The sequence below is a fragment of the Vicugna pacos genome, chromosome 13, assembly GCF_048564905.1.
Source record: "Vicugna pacos chromosome 13, VicPac4, whole genome shotgun sequence".
Classification (NCBI taxonomy): Eukaryota; Metazoa; Chordata; class Mammalia; order Artiodactyla; family Camelidae; genus Vicugna; species Vicugna pacos.
In genome coordinates this window covers 45651277-45678314 of record NC_132999.1, presented here as the reverse complement: position 1 = coordinate 45678314, position 27038 = coordinate 45651277, and the positions used below count along the sequence as shown (strand labels likewise).

The following is a 27038-nucleotide window of genomic DNA, read 5'->3' as shown; positions in this document are numbered from 1 at the left end:
CAATTCTGACACTAACTACGCACAGTTGGCATAGACCCAAAGCTTAAAGATTCAGTACCCTCAAAACTGCCTCCCCTTCAGATGCTAGCTGCAGATCTCCAGCCACCCCTATGTCTGACCAACCAGCTATAAATTGGGGGTTCCCATGACCTCCTTTTCAGGTTGGATAATTTGCTTGTGAACAGCTCACAGAACTCAGGAAGGTAATTTACTCACCTTTACTGGTTTATTAGAAAGGACACAAATCAACAGCCAGATGAAGAGGTACATACGGTGAGGCCTGGAAAGGGCCCGGGCACTCCTGACTCTGTGGAGTTGGGGTGCACAACCCTCCCAGCCAGTTCATCAGCCAGGAAGGTGCTCTGGATCTCAGTGTTCCAGAGCTGTTACAGAGCTCGGTCTCCAGATGGAGCTCAGTAAGAGCGGCTACAAGTTTCCATTCTTCCACTCACTTGGTCTTTCTGGTGACCAGTCGCATCTTGAGTCTGTCTAGGGGTCCCATCCTAAGTCACCTCAGGTATGATCAAAGGGACTCATAAATAAGACGCACTCCTATCACTGGGGACTTCCAGTGCCAGGGAGAGGGACAAAGACCTCATTCTATCACGGTAGCTAACATCTCTTAAGCATCCTGTGCCAGACACTATTCTGAGCAACTTCTGTGCATTAACTCATTCAGCCTCACAAAAGCCTTTTGAAGTGGGGACTGTTATCACTACCCAGTATTTAGGTGAAGGAACTGAGGCTCTGAGAGGTTAGATCACTTGCCCAGGGTCATACAACAAGGAAGTGGCAGAATCAGGATTTGAATCGAGGCAGAACTACTTTACCTATACCATTCCTACTGCATTCCTTACAATTTTCAAACTTCTTTTTTAGCAGCAGACACTTCTCTTCAAAAGAAATCACACATCTGTAGAACTGAAAAACAGTGGGACTGCTCTGGTTGTGTGGAGAAAGAGGACTGGCAAGCTGCTGTCTCAGTCTGCCCTCCCATCCTGTGACAGCCTCCAGATAGCACCTCAATCCCAGGTCCCTCAGGAACAGTGCAAAAACCACTGGCCTAGATGATCTGCAAGGTGCCTTTTTTGAAGAGGGGAGACATAAAGGGAGAATCTGAAGAGCAGAGAGGTTGAGTGGGTTCTGTAATGTCACACAGCATAGTAAGGGCAGAGCTGGATCTCAAGATCTCTGGGTCAGTTCCATTACTGTGTCAGGCACTGGGCTAGGAGCTTTGGAACCAAAGATGAAGAGGGTAGGTGCCTCTGAGAATCCCTGGGCTAAAAGCCTGGGGGCTAGCACACTGGCCAACAATGTGACATCGTCCACTGCTTACTTCTCTAAACCCAGCAGCTTCACCCCTTTGCCTTTCCTCTCTGGGCCCTGATGCCATCTGAGTTTGTGACTCTTGGGCCTGTGGGAGAGATAGAACATATAAACAGATATGAATGATACACAGAATGGCATAGTGACTGTGAGGTACAGAAACCAAGTGATGGAAAGAATGGCTAACTGCTTAGGAATAGGTAGTAAGGGAAACTTCAGAGAAAAGATGACTACAACATAGGCTGCCAGACAGAACAACAAGTGCAGACACAGAAGCGTTTAAAGGCAAGGTGCATTCAGGAGCTATGACCCCTTCTCTTTAATTTCTGCACATACTTTTTATTGCCTATTGCCCCCTTCCTGCCATCACTCCTCTCCAACCAACTTCTTTCAAATCTTTAAAGGAAAAAAAAAACTCTGATAAGAAAGAATGGCTGAGAATAAAAGAAGAGGATAGAACAGGGCATATATGAATGGTCAGGAAGCCCTAAACAGCTCTGATGGCAGATAAGCCTGTAGAAAGTTGACTCTCCTTGTCTGGGTTCAGGATCCTTAGCACAGACTTCGCTGACAGCCAAGACAAATCTCCCTTCTCACTAGCCCTCAGGGGCCACATGGGCTTTCAGTTAAAGTCTGTCCTCAGGTGAGCTGAGCTGGGGACATTGAGAGATGGCAGGAGGCCTTCTCCAATCGGCCCCATACTTGCCTGGGCCTTTATTATGCTGCACTGGGCTGGCCCAAGGGCCAACTGGGGATCGGAAGACAGATGGAGTCAGCTCTGGCCCGGCCCCTCCAGCAGGTCCCAAATGCCCTGATAGGATTCTCAACCTCCTGCTGGCTCCTCATCCCTATTTTCTATAAGCCCTCACCCAGACGTCCTTTCACAGCAAACAATTCACTGAATCCTAAAATTACTATCTTAGAGGCCGAGGTAAACGGCATGTAAAATCATAGAACAGTGGAGTTGCAGAAGACCTTAGAGGTCCTCTAACCAAGTGGCTCCTGAAGGTTAGTGTGTAGACCACCTGCATCTGAATCAGGGCCCCACACCAGCTCAACTCCAGCAAAATCTCTGCAGGTGGGACCTGGTTATGGGTATTATAAAAAATATTCTCCTCGGGGACTCTGATGAGCAGCTCTAACCCTCTAAATCAATACCACACAGGCATTCCCGTCAAATGGTCATCCAGCTTCTGCTTGGCCACTCCAGAGAGGAGGACCTCTCTACCATTCTGCGTGTGGACAGCTCCGATTCAGCTGCTTTCTTTGTTGAGTGTAAATCTGCCTTCTTACCATCCACTTGTCTTGGCTCTGTACTTTGAGGCTTCCCCAGAATCAAAAACATACTAGGTGTGGTTGACTTCCTGCGCTGAGTACTGAGAGAACTTTGCTGGCTTCTTTTCCTTAAAACGAAGCCCAAAGGTGCCCACTTGGCTTTTAGACCATTTGCAATATGGTTCCAACACTTTCCAAGGTTCCTACTCATCTGTCACTCCCCTCAACATGCTGTTACCATCACCACATGCTGTGTGTCATTTTTTATCACACCAGGAGTTTTGGTAATCTGTGAAGTTGTCCATGTTTTTCCCACTACCTAGACTGTACTTACTCCCCCTCCCAGCTCCTCTTTTCTCCAGCTTCCAATCTCCTTTTAAGATTCACCTGAAGTGTCATTTCCTCAGTAAAACTTTCTCTAACTTCTCCTTAGGCACTGCCTCCCAGTTTGGAGGTATACCTCTGACAGTATGTATTAGATTGAATTTGAATTGCTTATTTGTATCTGTTTCTAAAACAGTACATGAGAAGACACAAAGCACAGATAAATGTGGTACATCTTCCTGGAGTGTCAATTTTATTCGGCGCTCAGTCGTTTAAAACACTTATTAATGTAAAACAAGCACAGCTGTATTATGAAGCAGCATACAAAATCACACACATTTAAATAGCCAATTTCACTGGGAAAAAAGGTATGGGGAAATATTCTAGACTAAGAGACACTAGAGAGACAGAAAACCCAAATGCATAAAACTTCACTGATTCTAGATTGAAAAATTAGCTGTAAAATTTTTTTTAATATTGGGGAAATCTTAATATGATCATTAGATGGAATTGCTGTTAATTTTCTTAGGTGTGGTAATGGTATTGTGGCTATGAAAGAGAATGTTCTTAGGAGACAGATACCTGCTGGAGTATTTAGGAGTACTTGGGAGTAAAGAATTATGATGTCTGCATCTTACCTTCAATAGTCATTGAAAGTTATATATGTATGTGTGTGTGTGAAAGAGAGAGACTATTGAATTACTGAATCTAGATGAAACAAACATATTCACTACATTAATCTTTCAATTTTTTTAATGTTTATGTTTGAAACTTTTCAAAATGAAAAGTTGAGTGGAGAATCATACATTTTATAGATCCAAGGTAAGATTTGAAAGTTATTAATTTCAGGACTCCTTCCTTCTGCCCCAGTTCATTCTCCTCTGCCATTAAGACACTTATGGGGAAAAGTTTAGAAAGCTCTGATTTTTGTTTCTCTCCCCACTATTCTGCCCTGTGATCCTTCAAAGATGAGGCTATGACTCAGTCATTTCTGTATTCTCAGAGCCCAGCACAGGGCCTACCACAAAGGCCTGTTGAATAAATGTTTCTTGAATGAGCAAAAGCATTAACTTACTATGCATGTGACCTTGGGAAAATTGTATCTCCTTTCAGTTTCCCCTTCTGTAAAACGAAGTTGGACTAGATGACTGAAGTACTTGTAAGGTCTTTTCCAGCTCTAGAACATTTGGATGCTATACTTGGGGCTTTGAAGGAAGGTTAGAGGTCATTTTTCTGCACAAAGCCCCACAGTCAATCAGGCAGAGATGACCACAGTGGATCAACCCCTGCCTCCTGGTCAAACTCATGTTTCAGCTCAGTCGTGGGCACTGGGAGAAGCGTTCTTAAGTTCTCACAGACCACATGTCATAGTAGTGGTTTTCTTGAGAGCCAAGGGGTGCCAGGAGAAGTCAGTCTGGCTTCATGCTGCCCCCCCCCCCCCCGGCTATAGTTATAGCCATGGCTACCACCTGGGTGGTCAACTTTGACTGCACATTGCAATCACCTGAGAAAGCTGTAAAAATACTGATGCTCAGAAATAGACTCACAGACATAGAATACAAACTTGTGGTTGCCAAGGGGGAGAGGGGTGGGAAGAGATAGACTGGGATTTCAAAATTGTAGAATAGATAAACAAGATTATACTGTATAGCACAGGGAAATATATACAAGATCTTATAGTAGCTCACAGAGAAAAAAATGTGACAATGAATATATATATGTTCATGTATAATGGAAAAATTGTGCTCTACACTGGAATTTGACACAACATTGTAAAATGATTATAAATCAATAAAAAATGTTTAAAAAATATTGATTTTCACCCCAGAGATTCCGATTTAGTTGGTCTGGGGTACGATGCAAGCATCAGAATTTTCAAAGCCTCCCTAGGTACTTCGAATGTGCATTCAAGATTAAGAGCCACCAAGGCCTATGTTGTGGAGATGGGGTAAGAACTCCAGCTAGGTTTATGTCTTGGCTTTGCTACTTACGAGCTGGTTGATCTTCAGTGTTACTTCTCCTCTTTGAACCTGTTGCCCCTCAATGTGACAAGGGATATAAAGCATGTAAGCCAAAAAGAACAATTAAATAGTTAAGGACAACTATTACTGAGTGTACAGGAGAAGCTTCTGTGGCCTTCCTAGGACTCTCTGAGTCTGTAGAGCAGTGGTTCTCAGACTTGCATCAGAGTCACCTCGAGGAAGTGTTCTGAAAACAGAACGCTGAACACTTCATTCCCTAGTTTCTGATTCAGTAGGTGTCAGGGAGGGCTCGAGTTTACATTTCTAGCACGTTCTCAGATGATGCTAATGCTGCTGTTCCAGAGACCACACTTTGAGAATCACTGCTGTAGTGCAGGGTTTCTCAACAGCATCACTAATGACATTTTAGAGTACCTGCTTCTTTGAGCATCTTTGGCCTCTACTCACTAGATGTGCATAGTATCCCTCCAGCTGTGACAATCAAAAATATCTCCAGACATTGCCAAATGCCCCCGGGGCAGCAAAACTGCAGAGTTGAGAACTTACTGCTTTAGAGGATATACAGTAAAGAAGAATCTAAGAGTGTAGGTTGAGTTGCAGAGGCAAGCGAGAAAAAGAAGCTGAAGCCGAGAAAAAGGGAGTTTGGGATAACTCAGGGCCTGATGTGGACAGCAGAGGCACCCATGGGAAGCTTCTTCAAAGAAGGATCACTATGGGTCTGGGGTATAGAGACAACTGACCAGAAGGCAGGCTCAGAGGTCAGACTTGGCTTCATCCGGTCCCACAGGAATAGAGGCTTTTAAGTCTGGCCCCTCCTTCTGTCCTGGGACACAGCTGTCAAGCCCTAAAGTCTTCTGGAAGGAGCAGATCCTGTCCTACCCCAAAGGGCCTTTCCCTAAGGCTCAACTGCCTGCAGCCCCAAATCGCTCAGGACTCTCTTACCTCAATTTCCCATCCACACACTATGAGATATTAACAAGCAGTAGACTTTAGGTCTGCCAGGAACAAACAACTCTGTAGCTCTGCTGTGAAGAAGCAACTCAAATAAGAGCCTTGACCCGTCCAAATCCACCTCCTTGACCATTCAGCTCACAAAGCTCAACCACCCAGCGGAAAAAAGACCTGGCTCTTTAAGTGCCAGCAGTACTAAGTGCCAGAGACTGTGTAAGTCACAAAGGGAAATTAACTGAAAACCAGAGATGCCATTACTCAATGGGGAGTAATCTATCTCTCCCAAAGTGAGATACAATGTGCACCCTCTGGGGATGTTTTATATTCCCCAGGCTAGGGCCTCTATTCCCTACAAATTCTAAGTGGCACTATTTTCTGCTAATGGCTTCTACCCTCCTTTGAAGAAGGCACTTGGGAGGAGTGAAAAGGCTGAGGTTAGAGGAAAGCCCTTCTCCAGGGCCTTGGTTCTTCCCAATCATTGCCAACTTCTCAAGGGACTGGTAAGCTTTTAAAAATGCAGTGTCAAGGTTCAAGCCTTGTTTTACCCCTAGCCAAGAAAGATGAGGGTGGGTGAAGGGGACTGGACTAATGCTGAGGTATGTAGACCAGGTGTTTATAAGGGATTAGGAAGTAAACTATGATTGTGCTAGAGGTGTGAAAAGTGGCTTGCAAACTATCTCTGGCCAAGTCTCTTCTGGTTAAAGGCATAACCATATATATAATTATTGCTCAGGTCTAAAATCTGAATCACCTTTCCCTTCGAAGATCCCACTATACTTAGTATAGTTAAGGTTCTAAGCATTCCTGCAATAAAGAAACCAGTTTCACTTTATTTAACTCAGTCTTTCCTGAACTTATTTGAGCATGAGATCTTTATGCCCCAACATATCTAACATACCAGGAAAATGGTATGCTGTGGAATACACTTTAGGAAGCCTCAACCTATAGGATACATTATATGAAGTACATGCTCTCCAGGATTTGGCTCCTACTTAATTTTGCAACTTTACTATCTGCTGCTCCCCATTGCTAACCATGCTGAAGTTCTTTTGGTTCATGAAACACACCAAACTTTCAAGCTGGTGCCTGCCGTTTCTTGGAATGCACATGTTTTTTGTTCACCTGGCAAAGTCCCAAAGTCCTACTCATTCCGTAAGACCCAATCTAAGCATAATCACATAATCTGTGAAACTTCAGCCTTAACTCCCAGGAACAACAAATTGCTTTCTGTTTCCAGTGTACTTTATTTAAACTTTATTCACTGTATTGAAAGTAACTAGTTTGACAGCTTTATCATCCCACTAGTTCCTTCATTAATGTCCAAGTTAAATCTTGGACATGTGCTCACTTAAAACTATCCTCTCTTTCGTAACTTAAGGTAGAGGATTCAATTTGTGAGCCAAAAATATATAACCAAACATTTTCAGAACAGGTTGGAGGTGTGAAGACCTTTGAGTTGAGACAGGAGGTTCAGAAAATACACACTCCACTCCCCAGTGCCAGATGGGATTCATCAGTGCCGATCTGTGTGCTGGGCACAGTCACCCAGGGAGATAGTAACCTGTCTTGGGGATAGAAGGCAACTAATAGCATTTCTTAATGCCTGTTAGTTTGAGAAAGACAGACAAACACACAGAATAATTAAAAAAGTCTTAGACAATATCATGGTCCAGTTACACCAAAACTTTCTCATATTCCTTTTGAGTTGAGTTTTATACAGCATTCCAGCCAATGCTGTTGGTTACCAGCTCAGACTGCCCCAGATCTGCCCACTTCAGCAAACCAGAACAGGTACTGCTGCTCAGAGAAGTGTTTTTGGTAGAAGGCACAGTAAACACAGACCCTGTTCATTAAAGACCATGTAAAAATATGTAAGAACCAGGTTCTTCAGACCTTATTTATCACCTCATGACTGCTATGCTTCTAGTAGAAGACAAGTATTTGTTACTGATAATTATTCTGTCATTTTCATGGGAGTGAGTAAACCAGAAAACACAGAAGAGGAGAAAAAAGCCCAAAATATCCCACTAACTTCTCAGGAGTTTAAATGGATTGTATGTATCCCCCGGCCACATCATGCCCTGCTTAGATTTATGGAGATGAAGCCTCAAAGAAAAGACAGCAATAAATCCAATCCACATGGCTCTTGTAAAAAGACATCTATTTGGCTTTTAATACAAAATGAGTCAGAGAAACACAGAAAGAAAATATCATACAAGTTACTGAATTAAAAAAAACAAAAACCCCAAGAAATAAATTTCAGTCATATTCCCTGTCTTCAGCCTGGATCAGGAAACAGGAAACTACAACCAATGTCTGTCTCTTTGAAGAAGACTTATTTAAAAAAAAAAAGAAGAAAAAAACCAAACAGTCCCTGAAATCTGGCAGGTGGTTTTAAGAGACCACTGTAAGCTTGCCTTAATCATCCTGGTGAAATGGGATACATGTGTTGCTGGAATATGGCCACCTCTTCCTTGTTTCTTGCTAGTATTGATCTTCATCTGAAGGGAGGATGCTGGCTTGGGCATCATTTGATGCCACTTATGCTGTCTGAGGTCTCAGGGTCAAGCAGCCTTGCGGAGTCTCCTCACTGAATCTCTCCCATATATAGTCTCTTGTCACTGGATGCTGAGAGAACTGAGGTGAAAAGAACAGAGAAGATAACTGGAAATAAAGAAGGCTAAAGGAGAGTTGGTGCTCAAGGGCTCTTATATCAAGAGGCAATTTTGGTATAAAAGAGCAATTGGATTTAGCTTAAATTCCCCTCCTCCTAAACATCATTGACAAGAAACCACAGCCTGGCTTTTCAATCCAAGTCCTCTAGAAACCACGAGGACAAACCGTGCTACGGGAACTACACTATCAGGGTCTAAATCCTGATATCACTTGTCAGTCAAACCTTACGAAAAGACCTTTTCAGTAATTCTAGAAGAAAAGAATCAACGTCTGTTGTCATTTTATAAATGTGCTTCTGCTTGTTATACTTAGCCCTGGAAGAAGGCACATTTTCTCCTTAAATTCAAGGCCCATTATTTAGTTTAGCTAGCTGATAAAGTGTAAGTTGCAATTTATAACTGAATATTAAGAAATATCATTCTTTTATCTGAATGCATTATTGAAACATAGACCTGAAGCAAGTAAACTCAAAGGAACAAGAAACAGACTAACAAACTCCCCTTTGAGGCTGAGAAGAAAATGATCATTGCTCTTACTCTCACCACTTAGAACAATGGTGAAACTGTCAATGATCCCCATAAAGACTGCTTGCATGGAAATTCACATAAAACTCTGCCTCTGTATTCTCAGGGTCCCTTTAGGGGGATTCCCACAGTTTCCCTTTCCCCTTTGTCAGGACAGACTTACTGATGGGTTCGTCAGGGTGGAAAGCCACTTCATTGATGGAGCCAGCGTGGCCCGGTAGTTTATACAAAATCCTCCTGCTTGTGGTATCCCACACATACACAAACCTGCAAGGTATGATAAAGAACAAGCCTCAGGCCTCCCAGAGCTGAGAGCAGCACAGAAGCAGAGCTTTTTAAGGGAAACAGAAGCAACCATTTATTTATTCACTCCATATTTACTGAACTGTGTTCTGACTTTCAGAAACTAGGAATACAGATTTTAAATAAGGCATGGATCCTGCCCTTGAGCAACTGAGTGGAGAAATAGAAATAGCTTAAAATATAAGCATTACTGGTATTTTCAAACAAAAATTTCTGAAATAGGAATGATCATGGAGAAGTAAGATGAACATTTTCCCTCCAGCCCCCACATAGAAATCTTCTTTAAATAGCACCTTTATAATTAGGATGTGTAGTTAACTTCATATGCATCCAGGAATGTCTTGAAGGACACCCAACTCAAGGCAAGTTGGGAGCCTAGGCTGCGGATCCATCTGAACTTCTCAGTATTGTATTCAAATCAGAGCCCTCAAAAGGGACAGGAAATTTTGGCTACATAAACACAACCCAAATACTCACTTGATCCAAATTTTGCAATGAATTCATGGGAAGAACACTAAATTGTAGCATGGGAATGGGCCAACAGAAATCAGCCAGTCTAACCTCATCTTACAGATAAGAAAACTAAGTGACTTCCAAGGTTACTAGCAGCTCAGCGGCAGAACTAAAATGAGAACTCTTAATACACTCCAGTATTCCCCTTTCACTTACCATCCTCAAACACCTCATGATCCTTGGCAGTGCCCCCAACCTCCCAAAGAAGTTCCTTTGACCCTTAGCCTTGCTTGGGCGATTTTAAGATGAAGGTAAAATAAATAAATATTATCTTCATATAATGACACAAAGATAATCTGTTGGTAAATTTTAAATGCTAGTGGTTTTCAAACAGGTTATTTACATATTTGTTTTGTTCAGTCAACACCTGAAAGGGTACACTCATCAGTACTTGATTATAAAATGCCTAGTTCTGAACAATATCACACTTTTGGTCTAAGATGCAAATAAACAAGAGCTTCTTAATTACACTGTTTAGCTCACAAGGGCTAGGCTCCACAGGAAATAAATAAAAGTTCCAAGCAAGGTGGAAGAGAAGAAGGAGCCCTATGTGTCTATAGACTCCTTGGCTCTGATGCTTCTGTTTTCCCTACTGTCTGCCTTCCTGCCATGCACAAGTAACTGTCCTCATTAATCCAGCTAAGGCGACGTAGCATAGTGGAAAAGTGTATGAGTTCTGGAGTCATAAAGACCTGGGTTCAAGTCTCAATGCAACTATTTAATAGCTAAGTAATCTTAGACATTTATTTAACTTCTCTGAGCTTCTCTTTCCTTAGTGATACGGAGTACTGATGGAGACAATACTGATTTCACAGCTTGATTCAGAAAAATAATGAAATATATGCAAAGTGCCTGGCATGCAGAATTAATGATAGTTATTGTTATGATGAATAAAAATATTTGTTATCAAAACAATTACAAGAACTCAAAAGGCTAAAAAAATAAAAAAATCAGTCATAGCAGAGACTGACCAGTCTTCTTGTAGTCACTGATAGGAACTATTGAATGGTTTCATGTCTGAACATGAGGAGGTAGGTCATTTACATGGAGGGAGGGGAAATTTGCCAAATTCAGGCCAAGCTGAAAAGCAGTTCTCTGAGAAGGAAGGATACATTTCTCAGGCAAATAAAAGCCAGCAGAATCCCAGATCTCCAAGGGTTTACTTCAAGGCCTCCCTCTCCACGGCTGCCAATCAGATGCTAAATTTGGAGGGAATCCTTATCCTCTCCTTATTTTGGCATGGCAACATTCAGCAGGGACCAGGTTCCTAATGTAATAGAGCTACTTGTTGACTTGAGGCTAATTGGCGAGGTGGCCTATGAATTGTGGCAACCCTCAGCAGATAGACACACAGGCTTTCGCTGGACCAGTGCCATGCTTCCACATGTGAGGTTTAAATTAACGGTGGGAAGGGAAAGAGGGAAGAGAGGACACTGAAAGTCAGAAAGGCCCAATGTTAGAAGCAAACTGCTCAGAAGAAAAGCTAGGCAGGTATCGTTAAAAAACTTAATTACATGGGAAGGATACAACATCTCTGATGAAAATCATGCAAAAATACTTAGAATGGTTCTTACTGTCAGAATGTAAGACACCTTAGGCCTGTTTTTTAAGGTCTTTAGAAACCTGGCAACTGAAAATTCTTTTGATTCTCTCTTCAAGGCAGCTCTCCAAACCACCAGCACTCAAACCAGCAATGTGCCACTGTTTTACCTGGGTCCCTTCCCCCCTAGAAAATACCAGAATACTTGTATTTTTCATTAAATGTGCCAGAAAAAAAAGGGGGACTATAGAATAGTCAAGTATGTTCAACATTGTTTACAAGTCAGAAAGTGTGGGACAGACCAAAGTGAGGCTTCTTTATGGTTGTGCTAGAGCCCCAAACAGGAGAAGACTATGGAACATGCTGAAAGCCCAACCTAGCCTAGGAAAAGCTTCACATCTACATGATGGTGCCTGTTTCAGTCAGGCAACAGAAAAATCTCTAAAGGTGGAGGAAGATGAGGTTAAGCTAAAAAGGGGTAAGACAGCTCCCAATGGGACTAAACCTAGGGTCTGCCTTCAGAGGGCATCATTCGTTACCATTTCACATTTGTGCCCCAACAGCCTGGGCACATGGACATCCCTATGCAACCTCTGACTCTCTCCCAATTATAGGTCACCATAGACATATCAATACTACGATCATCTGACCAAAGAATTCTCTCCCTTCTGTTCCTCATTTATAATTTAATTCTTCAGCCAGTTTACATTGACAGTTAAAGCTTCATAGTCTTTTAATTCAGCTCAGGGTTGGAAAATACCTAACCCACATGCTGCCACACCTCTCATCTAGCAATCATGACACTTTTCCCATTGAACCCAGACCCAGCTCTGAATCAGCTATTACCAATAGCTGAGCTGATATGCAGGGCAAAGTCTGACTGCCATCCTTGAGCTAGGGATTCATTCATGTAGTATTCACTAACTGCTTAGAATAGGTCAAGCACTGCCCTAGGTTCAGAGATGACTAAGACTCATTTCCTGACATCTAGGAACAAATAATTTAGTAGGTGTTTCCCACTGTGTTTGTTTTACTGTAAGATGTAGTAAATGCTAAAAAAGGTTAGGTGTATATGGTGTGACTACAGGACAGAGCAAAGAGCAATTAGTTATGCCCAAGAGGTGAGGGACAGAGGGCCAGGGAAGTTTATAGATATAATATAAAGGTGGTTACTAGAGAGATATAGGAGTTTGGATAATGGAGAAGAGGCGATATGAGAGAGAAGACTGGAGGCACAAGGGATGTAAGAATAGGGAAAGTTCTAAGTGAGGGAAGCACTGTGGTGATGGTGGGGGAAAAGTACATACAATATGCATTTGAATGAACTGAAGCACGGCAAAAGAATCTAATAAGGGAAACTGAAGCCAGATTAGGAGTCTGAATTTTATTTTGATGGCAAAGGGAATCCATCAACCAAAGAAATTTTTTACCCTTCAGGTCTAAAATGTATCCAAAGAGGGTAGAAATGATGTGTTTGTCTACACGAGCTTTAAACCTTTCAGACTGAACATGGCTTCATCTCCGAGCACAGCTATAACTCTGTCTGCTCAGCTCAGTATCTGCACTTAATGTATTAAACATGAGAAGACACCTGCATAGCTACATCATTCTTTACCTCACACCCAGTAATCCTTACCTGTCGGCTGAGCCAGCTGCTATCTTGCTTCCATCAGGTGACCAAGAACATCTCAGAAGATTCTATAGTGATGAATAAGCAGGAATCCAATGAATACAATAATGTACCAAACCCATCTTTATTAGACTACAGCATCACTAAGAAACTTTAAATTTCTTAAGTAGAGTTTTAATTATTCTCCCCAGAATACAGCCAGCAATTATCTTATATTTCACAGCCCAAGACAGCATGCTTTGCTGTATTTCAAACCATATAAAAACCAACTGTAGAAAATGCTTAATTTACAGTAAATTAAGAGTGGACCTGGTAACAAAATTTTGCCTACAAATGGAGGCTCCCTTTGCTCCATTTATCTTGTTCCTCATTAATTTTTTTTCTATCTGGAAGTAAAACAAAAATAAAGCCAAATCCATCAAAAAATAAAATTTGATTTATAAAGTGAAACCGAATCTCAATTGGTTCTCAAAAGAAAAACATTAGTCTATATTTACAAACTATATGGAGGAAAAGCTACTTGTAAGAGCTGACCTAGGATTTCAGAGTTTAAGAAAATTTCTCTCTCAGAACTTGGCCTGTGGTGCTCACTGAAGGAAGGGATGTATTCTCAGGGCTCGAACAGCTGGTTACTGGAGGGGGAGGGATGCCATCTGGGTAACAGCCATAGGAGGCTGGGTCCCACATGCAACACTCCCCTATAAGGGTCAAAGTTCCCAAAGAATTAAAGAGTGTCTTATTGAAGTCAGAAATCCCAAATTTGAGGGGGGGCCCCATCACTATCTATCTATATGAGTGCCTTCTTCCATATGTTTCTGTTAGTTTTATTTCTGGCAAGAACAGTTTTGATGGAAAACAGTGGTACTGGAACGTAGCCCTTTCTCAGGGCTCTTTACCCTTAGCATCACCTTTTAAAAAAAAATTGAGATATAATTGACCTATATACATTGTATTAGTTTTAGATGTACAACATAATGATTTGATATATATAAATGTTGCACCCTAGTACCATCTTAAATGTTTCTTTGAATCAAATGGACAGTAAAATTCCTCTGCCATGCAGAACTTACCTTTTCAAAGTTGTGTACATTTCCTTGAAATATCTTCACACACCTCTCTTTGGGAGCAAACGGCCGGACATCCCAGACCCGCACTGTGAATTCAAACAAAGCAAAACAATTATCAACCAGGGGCCTCCTGAGAACCCAGCTGAAATCAGTATCATGTCAATGACAGATGTTATTTCCTGGGTAAAGAAGGACCACCATAGTATTCTGCTACCTGATAAGGCTTTTCTCTTTTTCTAATGGGAATGAAATGCAGCCGAGTTCCATTAACAGGCACTAAGGGCACAGAGGAAAACTTGAGAGCGGAGGAAGGGAAAATGTCAAACACACTGCTGGAGATTTGCAAAAGGAAGCAGCTGGGTGTGATACTGATTTCAACAAAACATTTTGTAAATGATTCTTCTGCCAACCCCAAGAGTCACATCTGGCAAAGTTTCAGTATGACAATCTAAATACCACTGACTACTGTGATAATCTATAAAAACCAAACTTGTGACTACCTTTTCTAATTTAGCTCATAGGGGTACCTTACAGTTAAGTTGGGAACAAGGTCAAATATATATATACATATATATATGTATGTGTGTGTGTGTGTGTGTATATATACATATATATATAAATATAAAAACACTGTACCAAGAATTAGAAAAAGTGAAATTTGATCCCAATTCTATTATATATATGGGGGATATCAGGAAAAGAACAAGGTTCCTTGTGTTTTGGTCTCCTTTGTAAAATGAGAATATCACTGTTCTTTTTTTAAAAAATAAGAATATTTTAAGAAACAAATAAGATGACATATGTGAAAGGGCTCTAAAAGATTGGTGGCAATAAACAAAAATAAAGAATTCGTAATTTTATTATATAACCATAACAAGAAATTCTTATTTTTACTTTAATAACCATTTATGGATCTCATCTTTCCTTACTATGAACAATGTTAGAATTAGACAACAGCAAGTCTACTGAAATAGGATGTAAACACTCACAGTAAGCAGTGGCTACAGCTATTGTAAACTAAAGCTAAACCTACAGTGGAATTTGAGTGATGTCATTTTATTTGAATGTGAAAAAAAACCTTTGAAGTCAGACAGGCATAAAAAGGTGAAGCTATGCATGGAAGTTTGCTATTGAGCTGAGAATACAGTCAGAAGGTAAGCCTGTTCATTCATTCAACAATTATTAATTGAGCACCCACTGAGTGTGAGGCACTGTTTTTGTTACAAGATGTCAGTGAAAACCTTTTGGTTTCTGACGAGTCTATGAACCAGAGGGGTATTTCCAATCTCTCCCAATATTAAGCATATAATCCAACAAGCCATCTTTCTTTATTGCCATAGTAAACCCATTCTCCCACCCAACAACTCAAAAACAAGCAAAGAAAGGACAAGAGTGTGTTTGTGTAAATCCAGGATAATAAGGATCTCTTATCACATCAATGCTTTGGAGTGGGGAGGACAGACATACTGGCAGAAAAAGCACAACTGAGATATCAATGGGTTTATTGATCATCTGAGCTTGTTAGTTACTCTTTCAAAATACTTGAGAACTGCCTTGGATGGATCTCCAGACTCTCATCATTCTCAACAAACTAATCACTAGGAGTGTTTTGGATCCTGCTCGGATCCATAGCCTTGCATGCACAGCATACAAGAGCTGAAATGGGCCTTAAAGGAAAGTCCACTCTTCTTACATTATCAGTGTAGAAACTGATGCCCAGAGAGGAGAAATGCTATATGCAAAGTTGCTCAGGGATTAGATGGAAGATCAAGGACTAGAATCCTGGCTTCCTGACCATCTCTTCTAAAGCTTTTCTATTACAACCTGTTTTCCTAATTGCCCTGGTGGATACCTGCAAGCCATCCTTGACTTTTTCCTTGAACTCTTTTATCCCAGCACACATTTCTAGCACCTAGTGACCATTTTCTTTAGGGTCCACAGGGCACTGACAGAGCTTTCTTTTCCAAAGTTACCTGTATTGTCCATTGCATTGGATAAGAGATAAGAGCCTTCAGAACTTAAACTCAGGCCAGTCACTGAATCTGCGTGGCCTCTCATTGTGTAGGTCAGCTTGTTTTGGCGCAGGTCCCAGACCTGCAAAACAAAGTAAGAAGGCACTCCCAGAAATCAAATTGTGAACAGCAAAGAAATAGAGTTACTAAAGAGTCAACTGCCTGGGAAAATTGGTATCCCTTCTTAATCTGCCTCTGGGCCAAGTATTACTTGACCACAAAATACAGGATTTCTATCAAAGAAGAAAAAACTCTTTTGTCTTTCTAAAAGAAGTGTCAAAGTTACTATGTTAGACTAGAAAAATATAATGAATGTCAAATACTAAGGTAAAGTTTAACAAAAAGAAATAGAATCTGAAGAGATTATTTTCAACCCATAACAAAATATATTAGGAATTTAAAAACTAAGTAGCATTTAAAATGCTTAAACTATGATTCTTAGCAACTAAAAATAAACTATTAGAACCATATGAAAACAAAGAAACAAATCATTTGAAAAGGCATGATTGCATGTAAAATGTATACAGCAAGGTAATATGCAAAACCATGCCTTAAAACTTCATTGAATGTCATAATATGCATATATACATACATACACACTACAGAAAAGCATATTTATTAAAAGAAAAATAAATTGTACACTCACTGTTGCCAGGGTAGGAAAGGTAAGAGAAATGGTTCAGCTGAAAATGACATAGTGTCAAACAGGAAAAAGAAACTGTTTATTAAATTATGGCTGATAAACACATTGCAACACTACAAGCTCTCATGCTAGAGATCGAATAGCAGAGTGGGAAGAGTGAGGATTTAGGGTCAGACTGAACCCAGTCATTGCAACTCAAAAGTTATATGTTATTGGGCCACTAACCCTCTCTTAGACTGTTTCTGGTCTGTAAGATGGGGATAACATTTACCTCTTATGGCTATTGTGAGGATTACTGATGGAATGCTTAGCAAGTGCCTGGTACACAGCAGGCCCTCAACAATTGGTAGCTATTACTAACTACCTAACTTTCTAAAAATATTCTGATGATCAAATGTAGAAATGTTTATAAAATAAGCTATTATTAAGCAAATAAGTAAAATACAAAACAGTATTTATATTTACATAGACTGCAACTACGTAAAAAATGTATTAAAGGCAATAAAAATGGTCTGGAATGTCACATGGAAAAAGAACAGCAATTTTGTTAAGGTCATTGTTATTATATAAAATTTCATCCGAATTTGATTTAATATTGCCACGTACTTTTCCTAAATGAAAAAAAGAAAAATTTGCTGTCCCTTTAAGCAAGGCATGTTCCTCATCTAGAAATGAGTTCGGTGTTGTTATGTCAAAGCAATACATAAGGCACATAACTCCACTTTTTCCATCAATAACTCATTCATGTGTGGAACCCAACACACTTTATATACAATCATTTTTGTGTCAGGATGTTTGCTGCCTCAATAATCAGGAAAGCCTGAAGTGGTTGACATTTTTTTTGTTCAAGCCATTGTTCCTCCTCTTCAGAGAAGGCATTGTTGAAATCTTTAGCTTTCTAGGAGAGAATGCAATTCATCATCCCCCACAGCATTTGGGTGCTATTTCTAGACTTTCCTCTTTGAGGCCAGCACACATTGTTTTGCAGAGCCAAAATGCATCTGGGATTTGCCAAAGAAAGAGTGAGCAGGGCACTAATTTAAGCAAAGTCATTTTGCAGATGTCCTAATCAGCTGTTCAGTGAATGTCTGGGCATCTGTTAGTGGCAGGCACTGTTGGAGATAAAAAAGACAACCCTGCTCTCAAGGAGCTTTCAGTCCAGTAGGGAGTAAACAAGTGATGAGAGGTCTGTACAAGGTGCAACAGCAAAGATGGCAGAGGGTTTAATGCTCCTGTGATACAGAGATGAGAGTAAGGGGAGGTTTCATAGAGAATAAAGCACTTGAGCGGGGTATGAAGAAGAAAGAGGTATTTTTTCATTCAGACAAAGTAGAAGGGTATTCCCAGGCAAAGAGAATGTATGAAAGCAGAGAGGCATGAAAAAACTGCTGGGTTGTAGGGAATGGGCAAAGAGAGGCAACAGACAATGCGTGAGCAGTAGGCAAGCAGAGGCCAGCTCATGAAAGGTTTTGAATGCCTAGCTTGGACTTTTTAAATCTCCCTCACTGGGGAGCCACAGAAGGGTTCAGAGTAGTGGAATGGGTTGTTCAGATTCTAGAAAGGTCCTTCTGGCCCAGATAATTGGAAAGGATGAGAGCTGAGGCAGAAGAATCAATGAGGATCTATTCTATCCCTTTACCCACTACATTAAAAAGAAAAAAAGTCGACTAAACTCCCATTTTAACCGGAGCTCAGAATTATAACAAATGTCAAAGAACTGCCAGCCAGACCTTCAAGTCATCAAGCAGAAGAGCATTTTCTTCTTTTATTAATCTTCCTCTGATTCCCCAATCCTATGCCCAGGAAGAAAATCCCAAGAGAAACATATTTGCTCAGAAACATACACAGAATTTGCTCACCTTAGATTGACTTTTTAAATTTATTTACTTATTTATTTATTGGAGAGCGTGAACGCAGTCCCCCACTACCACAAATTATGCAGTCGAGTTTCCCACATTTAGGGAAATCGCAGGGATCAGCACATCTGTAGTACAATGGATAAGTCTCGCCCTGAGAAAACCACCTTTGTGATCACGGTATCTCCCCTGCCAGGTAAGTATCACCTTAGATTTTGAAGAGGTTTCCATTCCCTCTTTGTTTCCCCCTTCTTAGAATAGGCAGTGCTATCTGAGACTGAGAAGCAAACAAAAACCAGGCTCTTCAGGAGCACTTCCTAATGTAGTAAGGCAGTGTAGGAATTTGTCAAGCAAGTGCTCAAGACTGGTAAGTCTCTGACTGCTTAAAAGGTGTTTGTTAATTGACTAGAGGCAATGGTAGAGTGCAAGATTATTGGCCATCTGGAGACAGAGTTCTGGTCCTGGCTCAATCGCTGAGTGAGTGACTACATGATCTTAGCCCAATCACTTAACCTCCTAGTGTTTTGCTTTAGTGATCTGTAAAATAAAAGGGATAACGAGATGTTTAAGGTCCCTTTCAGGTTTGACATTCTCTGTGTGTTTCTGATGGAAAAGGAGCCTCTCTTTTGCATTTTTAAATTTACGAGGGCCGAAGGACAACTGTCTTTCTGGATCCAAGGGCAGTTACTCACCCCTAAGCATGTCAGAATAGGGTGTTGTTAAATAAAGAGAAGACAAATTCTATAGTCTCACATCTCTCCAGCACACCCCTTAGTCATACAGGAGCAAAATGAAGTCAAACAACCATAGCAACCTGATATCAAATACTGTCTTTGTTAATTGCTATCACCAACACTATTTGCCAACCTGTATCCAAAATATGAAACAGCCTTGTATTTGTTAACACATTAATCTTCATCTAGAAATCTATTCTATAAAAGTAATTAAATATGGAGTTTAACACACAAATATGTCCAGGACAGCATAACTTGTGATAGTGATACATATGAAACAGCCTAAATGTCCAGTATATGATTGTTGATTACTAAATAATTGATTTTTCTAATAATAAAAGAAAAATGATGATGATGGCAGCTGACATATACTGAACATTTACTATGTAACTGCCATGTTGCAAAGAATATTATATTTTTTACCTCACTGAATCCATGCAAGAATTTTATGAAGACAACTGACTATTCCCATTTAGAGATAAGATATGGAAACTCAGAGAGGTTAAACAATTTTAAGATCACATAGCTAGCAAATTAAGTGGCAGAATCAGAAAAAGGATCCTAAGTTCTGGGATGTTATGCATAGCCCAGTAGCTACTGTTAACAATACTTACTGAATATCTGAAAGTTGCTAAGAGAATAGATCTTAAATGTTCTTATCACAAGAAAAAAAAAAGTAACAATATGAGGTGATGGATGTTAACTAGACATCTTATGGTAATCATTTTGCAGTATATACATATATCAAATCATATGATGTAAATCTAAAACTAATACAATTTTCTATACCAATTATACCTCAATAAAACTAGAGAAAAAAAGAAACAGAAAAATAATCCTAACTACATTGCTAAGAAGAAAGTAAGAGCGATATATTGGAGAGCAACTAGACTGAGGGCCTAGTTTCATCTAAGAAATCGTTTCTAAAGAGATGTCTGAGCTGAGCTTTGAAGACTAAACTAGCCATAGCAATGTGTACAGTGGGGGGGCTCCAGACAAAAGACTAGATATATGTTACTAAGTGAAAAGAGCAACATGTAAGATTTTATCCAAAGTGTGAACATTAAGATGTTTACATACAAAACACTATGGCACAGAAAAAGACTGGGAGGAAATATACTGAAATATCAAGAGTGACTAAATTTGGATGCTAAGACTGCAAGTGATTTTTTTCCCCCTATTCTTACATTTTCTAAATTTTCTTCAATGAACAAATGATCGTTTTTATTAATAAAAATATTTAAATTATAATAAATAATTTAATCTCATTTTAATAATTTTATTCCTGATAAAGTTGTTTTTATTAAATATACATTTGAGTGCAATTTTTGTATTTCTGCAAAACTTTCAAGGTAAATAAGTAGTCAAATCAGGAAAGTCTACCTTGATTTTTAATTTGGAAAATAAGATATACTGTAAATAGCGTACAGAGTTTCCAATGCTGACAAGAGAATGCAATGATCCTGACCAAGTACCACAATAAGAATGTCCCAGTTTTGGGAATACTCTGCACTTCTAGTTAAAAAAATTCCTTGAAAATGAGGCACTGAAAGAAAAATTCTAATGTTTGTGAACCGGATAGACTTTTTAGTTTAGAAAGATAAAGACTACAAGGCTGTGATGTAAACTTATTAACTGCCATACTCATGGGACTATAGTTACACATTCCTCAAATCTGAGATAAGTTCAGATTTCAAAACAAAATTGGTATGTATCTACAGACAAAGGCTGGGATTAGCTACCTGAAGAAATAATCTAACCTAAGAGAAGGTATAGCATACAGCGTGTGTCTGAGAAGATACGGAAAGCTTTCAAAACAAAAAAGGGACTCAGTCCTTTCAGGACTATGGAACAACTGGATACATTTGTTTATAGAAGGCCCTGAAACAGTATAGACAAAGAGCACGAAATAAGCCACACAATTTGTGGCAAGAAGACTTTACTAGCACAAGAATATTATTCTTAGGCTACTATCCCCACAGTAGAGATGAGAGGATCAAATTCTCATAGTTTAAATTTAAGAAGCCAGTCTCAAAAAGTTACCTACCGTAAGATTCCATTTATATGATGTTCTAGAATAGGAACTACAGGACAAAGAACAGATTAATGGTTGGGAGGGATTAGGTTGGGTAGAACGTTTGACCCAGAGGAGTACTATGAAGTTTACTGGGGTGATGGAAATTGCTCTGTACAGTCTGTGGTAGCTACATGAATCTACACAAGCATTAAAATTCATAGAAATTAAAATTAAAAATTAATTTCATTGTATGTAAATTTAATACTAACAACAACTTAAAAGTATGGAAATTATCATAGCTTAGTGACACTAATCCACTTTCATACATATTAGAAGCCCTCTAGTGATTCTAATGATAGTGGGCTCCCAAACTTCACTCAGGGAAATAACGCATTAGCTATTAAGATGATCTAATTAGGAGGAGGGATAAATTGGGAATTTGGGATTAACAGATACACACTACTATACATAAAATAGACAAACAACAAGGACCTAATCTACAGCCCGGGGGACTATATTCAATATCCTATAATAACCTATAATAGAAAAGAATCTGAAAAAGAATATATAATAATCACTTTAACATCTGAGACACTCTAAATCAACTATACTTCAATTAAAAAAAAAATCTAATTAAGCCCTCATGTTCTGAATGCACATTTCCCAAATAGTTATAGGGCAGAAAGGGATATGAAACTGAATTTTGGAAATGGTGATTTCTGAAGTACTTATAAGACATCCAAGTGGGGGATGCTGAGTAGCTGGTTGTATATGTGGATGTAGAGATGTAGCTCTAGGCTGAGAACACAGAATCACCAGCAACAGAGATGACAATTAAAGTCACAGAACTATATGAGAATTGTCCACGGAAAGGTATGAAGTAAGAAGAGCACCAGTTCACAGAGAAAAAAAAATGTGACAATGAATATGTATGTTCAGGTGTAACTGAAAAATTGTGCTCTACACTGGAATTTGACATAACATCGTAAAATGACTATAGCTCAATAAAAAAATGTTAAAAAAAAAAAAGAGCACCAAGGAAAGAACCCTGGGGAATAATGACATTTAAAGAATACACAGAATAGCTTGCAGAGGTATCTGAGGAAGGATATGCCTGATGGAAGGGGTAGGACAGTACATTGTCATAGCCAGTTTAACAAACAAAAAAAAAACTAAAAGGATCTACTGGATTTAGTAACAGAGAGATCACTGATGACCTTGAAGAGAATAAAACAATGGAGGCAGAAGCCAGACTGCTGAGGAGTGATCATGAGATGGACTTGAGGAATGAAAGGAGGGTGAGGAATTAAAGACAGTAAGTGGAGAAAATCTTCAGGGGATTTCTCACAGGTATTAAGAGTATGACTCTGGAACCAAACTCTGGGTTTGGAACTGAGGTTTCATCACTTATTAGCTGTGTAACATTGGGTTAAGTTGTTGTGCCTCTCTTAGCTCAGTTTCTTCATCAGTAAAATGGCATTAATAGCACTTATTTCATAGGGTTGTTGTGAAGTTTAAATGAATTAATAAAGTAAAGTTCTAAGAACAATGCCTGACACAAAGTTAAGTGTTAGATGATGATGATGGTAACACTATTATTATTAAAACCACCATCACTGTCTTTCAAGAAGTTTGGCTGTAAAGGGGAAGACTGACAGGACAGTAACAAGAAAATGTGGAATAGAAGACCCCTTTCCCCACCAAGAGAAAATCTGGACATGATGAAATGCTAATGAGAAGAAAGCAGAAGAGGAGGTTGAAAACATAGGATCTGGGAAAATTGATGGCACAAGGTAGAGATAGGAAAAAAGAGTTGAAATCCTTTCATTTTAAGGGACCACCCTTAGACAAAAGCAAGGACATTTCACCCATAGTAACAGCAAAGGAGGCAAGGAGGGATGGCAATACAGTACAATTTCTAGGTAGAGACAACATAAGAAGTTGAGTATTTACCCAGTTATTACTCTCATGACAAAGTAGAAGGTAAAGTCAAAGTCTTTGAAATACCTAAGGAAGCCAATAAGCAAAAGCAGACACAAACTGTATCACCTCCCTCTGCCCCTACCCTCAAACATTTCATACTTCATAGCACTTGCTATGTCCAGAAACTCTGCTAGGTGCTCTAATACATTTGGCTCATTTAATCCCCATGACAACCCTATGAGGTAGATATTATTATTACCCCTGCTACACACACAAGAAAACAGAGGCTGAAAGAAGTAAGAACTAGCTTGAAGTCACAAAAAACGAGAAAATGTTGGAACTGAGATTAGACCCCAAGTCAGTTATTTGAAAGCTTGAGCGACACTGTACTGCCACATAGTCTACTGCTTCTTTCTCTAACATCATTACCTCCTCATATTCTTAGCTATGGACTCCCCCAAAGTTTCTTTCCATATTCTCAAAAAGAAAGACACAATGAGAGATTAGGGTACAGAATCACAAACTGATTCACTGCTATCTTATGAGGCCAGTGCAGGTTAAAAAAAAAAGGTTTCAAATGCCTTTAGGCAGGGAATGCACTCTTCATTTCCAGAGTTCCCACACAGGGACTTCCCTCTTCACATTAACTGCCCAGTCCTTGACAGCATTTATATGAGCTGTAATATAACCTTGATTTAGGAAGTCAATGAGGATAGGACAGAAAGAAAACAATTTGTAAGTTATCTTCCATTTAATTGGTACAACGTGCAAAGCTAAGAAGTTCAGAAAGATTTATCCCTGTGAGTGGAGACAGGTAAAAGGTAAACACAACATAAACATCTAATATACCTTGATATCGTTGTCTATTCCACCAGAAATAATCTGATCACTTGTGTCATTGAAGGTCACAGCTAACACTTGGTAGGTGTTCTGAAATGTCTGGATGGCTGCTTTCTTACGGATGTCCCAAAGCTGAAAAAGAGGACAAGAGTCTATAGTAACATCACTCTAAGAAGTAATTGCACAGTACACCACACAGTCCAAGGACTTTGTGGAGGTGAAAATATCTGTAACAGGAACCCTGTTCAGAAACTTGTCTGGATATCCTATTAACATGGTGAGTAGTGACTACAATTTTGCCAACATACCTGAAGGTTGGTGGAACAAATCACTTTGGTTATATTTTTAGACTCCTTTGTTATAGTCTGAATGGTTAATCAACATGCCCTTAGAGTGGAAATCTTCACCTTGTTTATTAGTTCATATGTTCTTAGTACATCAAGGATATTAGACCAGTGTTTTAAAATTGTAGATCCTAAGTGGGCTGTAACTTACATTTAAAAAATATATAGGTAGAGAGAGGAGGTTACATCAGTGAAAATGGCACAGTAGGGAATGCCCAAAAATTGTTTCTCTACAAAAGTAGAGAATTACCTGGCCCAAAAAAAAAAACCAGGCAGAATCAACTTTATCAGAACTCTAGAAACTAAAATTTACAGCAACCAGGTGAATGCTTAATGAGAATAGAAGTCACATGGGTCCCAGTAAGAGAAGTTTGTAGTGTTTTAACTTACCCTGGCTCCATTCCTACTCAATCAAAAGCTTTGAGGGCAAAAGCCTACATTCCTAGTATAGGTTCCTAAGAGCCTGTTATTTCTTATTTTCAAAGAATTATGGGTTTAAATTAAAAAAAAAAATTATTACTATTTGCCTGTTTGGTGGCTCCCTGAACAATGATCTTAAACAGTCTGACTTTATTTTGCCTAACTTGAAACTCTCCCAGGACAGAGCATTTGTCTAAAACATTTAAAGTCAAATGCATTAGCCTCTCTGCTGGCTGGGGCAAGAGAGAACAGCTGGGCAAACAGACAAACCAAAAAATTGGGGAGGAAAGGCTGGGAAATGAGACAGTTTGGACAATAAGGGCTTTGAAAAAGCTTTGACATATTCTTGGAACCCTAGAAGGCCACTTGCATGTCCATGGCTGGGAACATGCTTAGGGAAGAACTGAGAATGACCTAAGCTCTCACCTCCTGCTGACCTTCAGGCTTTGCATGAGCAGGAAGTGAAAGCTAATGCAGAGTTGTAAATAGCCTGGCTGAGAAGTGAAAGCAGGGTCCAAAACACCCAGAGAGCCAATCTACAAAGTCTGGCAGAGTTCTCCCTGCCCCATCAGGTGATTAAAGGTATCTCTGTTCAATCATTAGTGAACCACTATGCTGATGAAACAGAGATTTCAGTGCCTACACATGACAAAGAATACAGACTTTGCAAAATTAGTTCAAGAAATTCACTAAACAAACAACAGCTACAAAACACAGCAACAACAAACTCTGGGGGGAATCTAATTTCCAGAGTTGTTACATTACAATATTAAAATGTCCAGTTTTCAACGAAAAATTATGAAGCACAGAAAGAATCAAAAAAGTATAAAGAAGAAGAAGAAGAAGAAGAAGAAGAAAAACTAATAGTCTTTTCAACAAATGGGACAACTGAATCACTACAAAGAATGGAGCTAGCCCCTTACACCCTTACCGCATACCACATGCAAAAATTAACTTGACATGGATCAAAGACCTAAATGTACAGCTAAAACTATAAAATTCTTAGAAGGAAACAAAGGGGTAAATTCAGGACCTCGGATTTGGTAACAAATTATTAGACATGACACCAGAAGCACAAGTGACAAAAGAAAACATAGATAAACTGGACTTCATAAAAATTAAACAACATTGTACATTAAAGGACAGGTATCAAGAAAATGAGAAGACAACCAATAGTGGGAGAAAATATTTACAAAACATATATCTGATAAACATCTAGTATCCAGGATAAAGAACTCTTATAACTCAACATCAAAACCACAAAAAGCCCTATTAATAAATGGGCAAAGGACCTGGATAAACACTTCTCTTCAGAAGACATAAGCACATGGAAAGATAAATGTTCCAAAAAAGAGTACTTAAGTGGGTAGGGATAAATTAAGAATTTGGGATTAGCAGATAAAAACTACTATATATAAAATAGATAAATAACAAGGTCCTACTGTATAGGGAAAAACTAGTATATATAAAATAGATAAATAACAAGGTCCTACTGTATAGGGAACTAAATTCAGTATCGTGTAATGAACTGTAATGGAAAAGAACATGAAAAAGTATACATGTATAATTGAATCCCTTTGCTATAGGCAGAAACTAATGCAACATCAAAAATTAACTACACTTCAAAAAAAAAAATTAACCAAGTTAAAAAGAGTGCTTCAATCCTCTTCAAGAGACCCAACAGCCAACCCCTACCCATCAAACTCTCTGGCTATAAAGTCCAAACCTCTTAGCTTGGAATTCAAGGCCTTGATAATCTAGCTCTCACATACCTTACCAGACTTACTACAATCTTTGTCTTAACAAATATTCTCTACTCAGATCAAGTCAATCTTAGTTTTTACCCTAAAAGCTACAGTAGCCATTTAAAGTTTGATTCAAGTGTTTTATTTTTAATTTATTTTTATTAAAAAATTGAAGTATAGTTGATTTACAATGTTTCAGGTATACAGCAAAGTGATTCAGTTATATATACATATATACATGTTCTTTTTCAGATTATTTTCCAAATAGTTTATTATAAGATATTGAATATAGTTCCCTGTGTTATATAGTATGTCCTTGTTGTTTATCTATTATATATATTGTACTGCGTTAACTGTTAATCCCAAATTCCTAATTTATCCCTCCCCCTATTC

At 39.2% G+C, this 27038-nt stretch overlaps 1 protein-coding gene and 1 non-coding gene across 2 annotated transcripts in view; both read right to left on the bottom strand.

Annotated features, from left to right (window-relative positions):
• Positions 1-8004: 8004 nt before the first annotated feature.
• The window catches only part of SNRNP40 (small nuclear ribonucleoprotein U5 subunit 40), a 30568-nt gene continuing 11534 nt past the window's right edge, over positions 8005-27038 (bottom strand). Inside the window, exons 5-10 of the mRNA XM_006196894.4 lie at positions 24146-24268; positions 16085-16205; positions 14115-14197; positions 13051-13112; positions 9222-9325; positions 8005-8495 (exon numbers count right to left, since the gene is read on the bottom strand). Of these exons, the coding sequence (XP_006196956.1) occupies positions 8446-8495; positions 9222-9325; positions 13051-13112; positions 14115-14197; positions 16085-16205; positions 24146-24268 (543 nt within the window). The 3' untranslated portion in view covers positions 8005-8445. The remainder of the gene's footprint in view (positions 8496-9221; positions 9326-13050; positions 13113-14114; positions 14198-16084; positions 16206-24145; positions 24269-27038) is intronic.
• Positions 18663-18826, bottom strand: LOC116282985 (U1 spliceosomal RNA). The gene has a single exon (XR_004192533.2). It is a non-coding gene; the product is annotated as a U1 spliceosomal RNA (small nuclear RNA).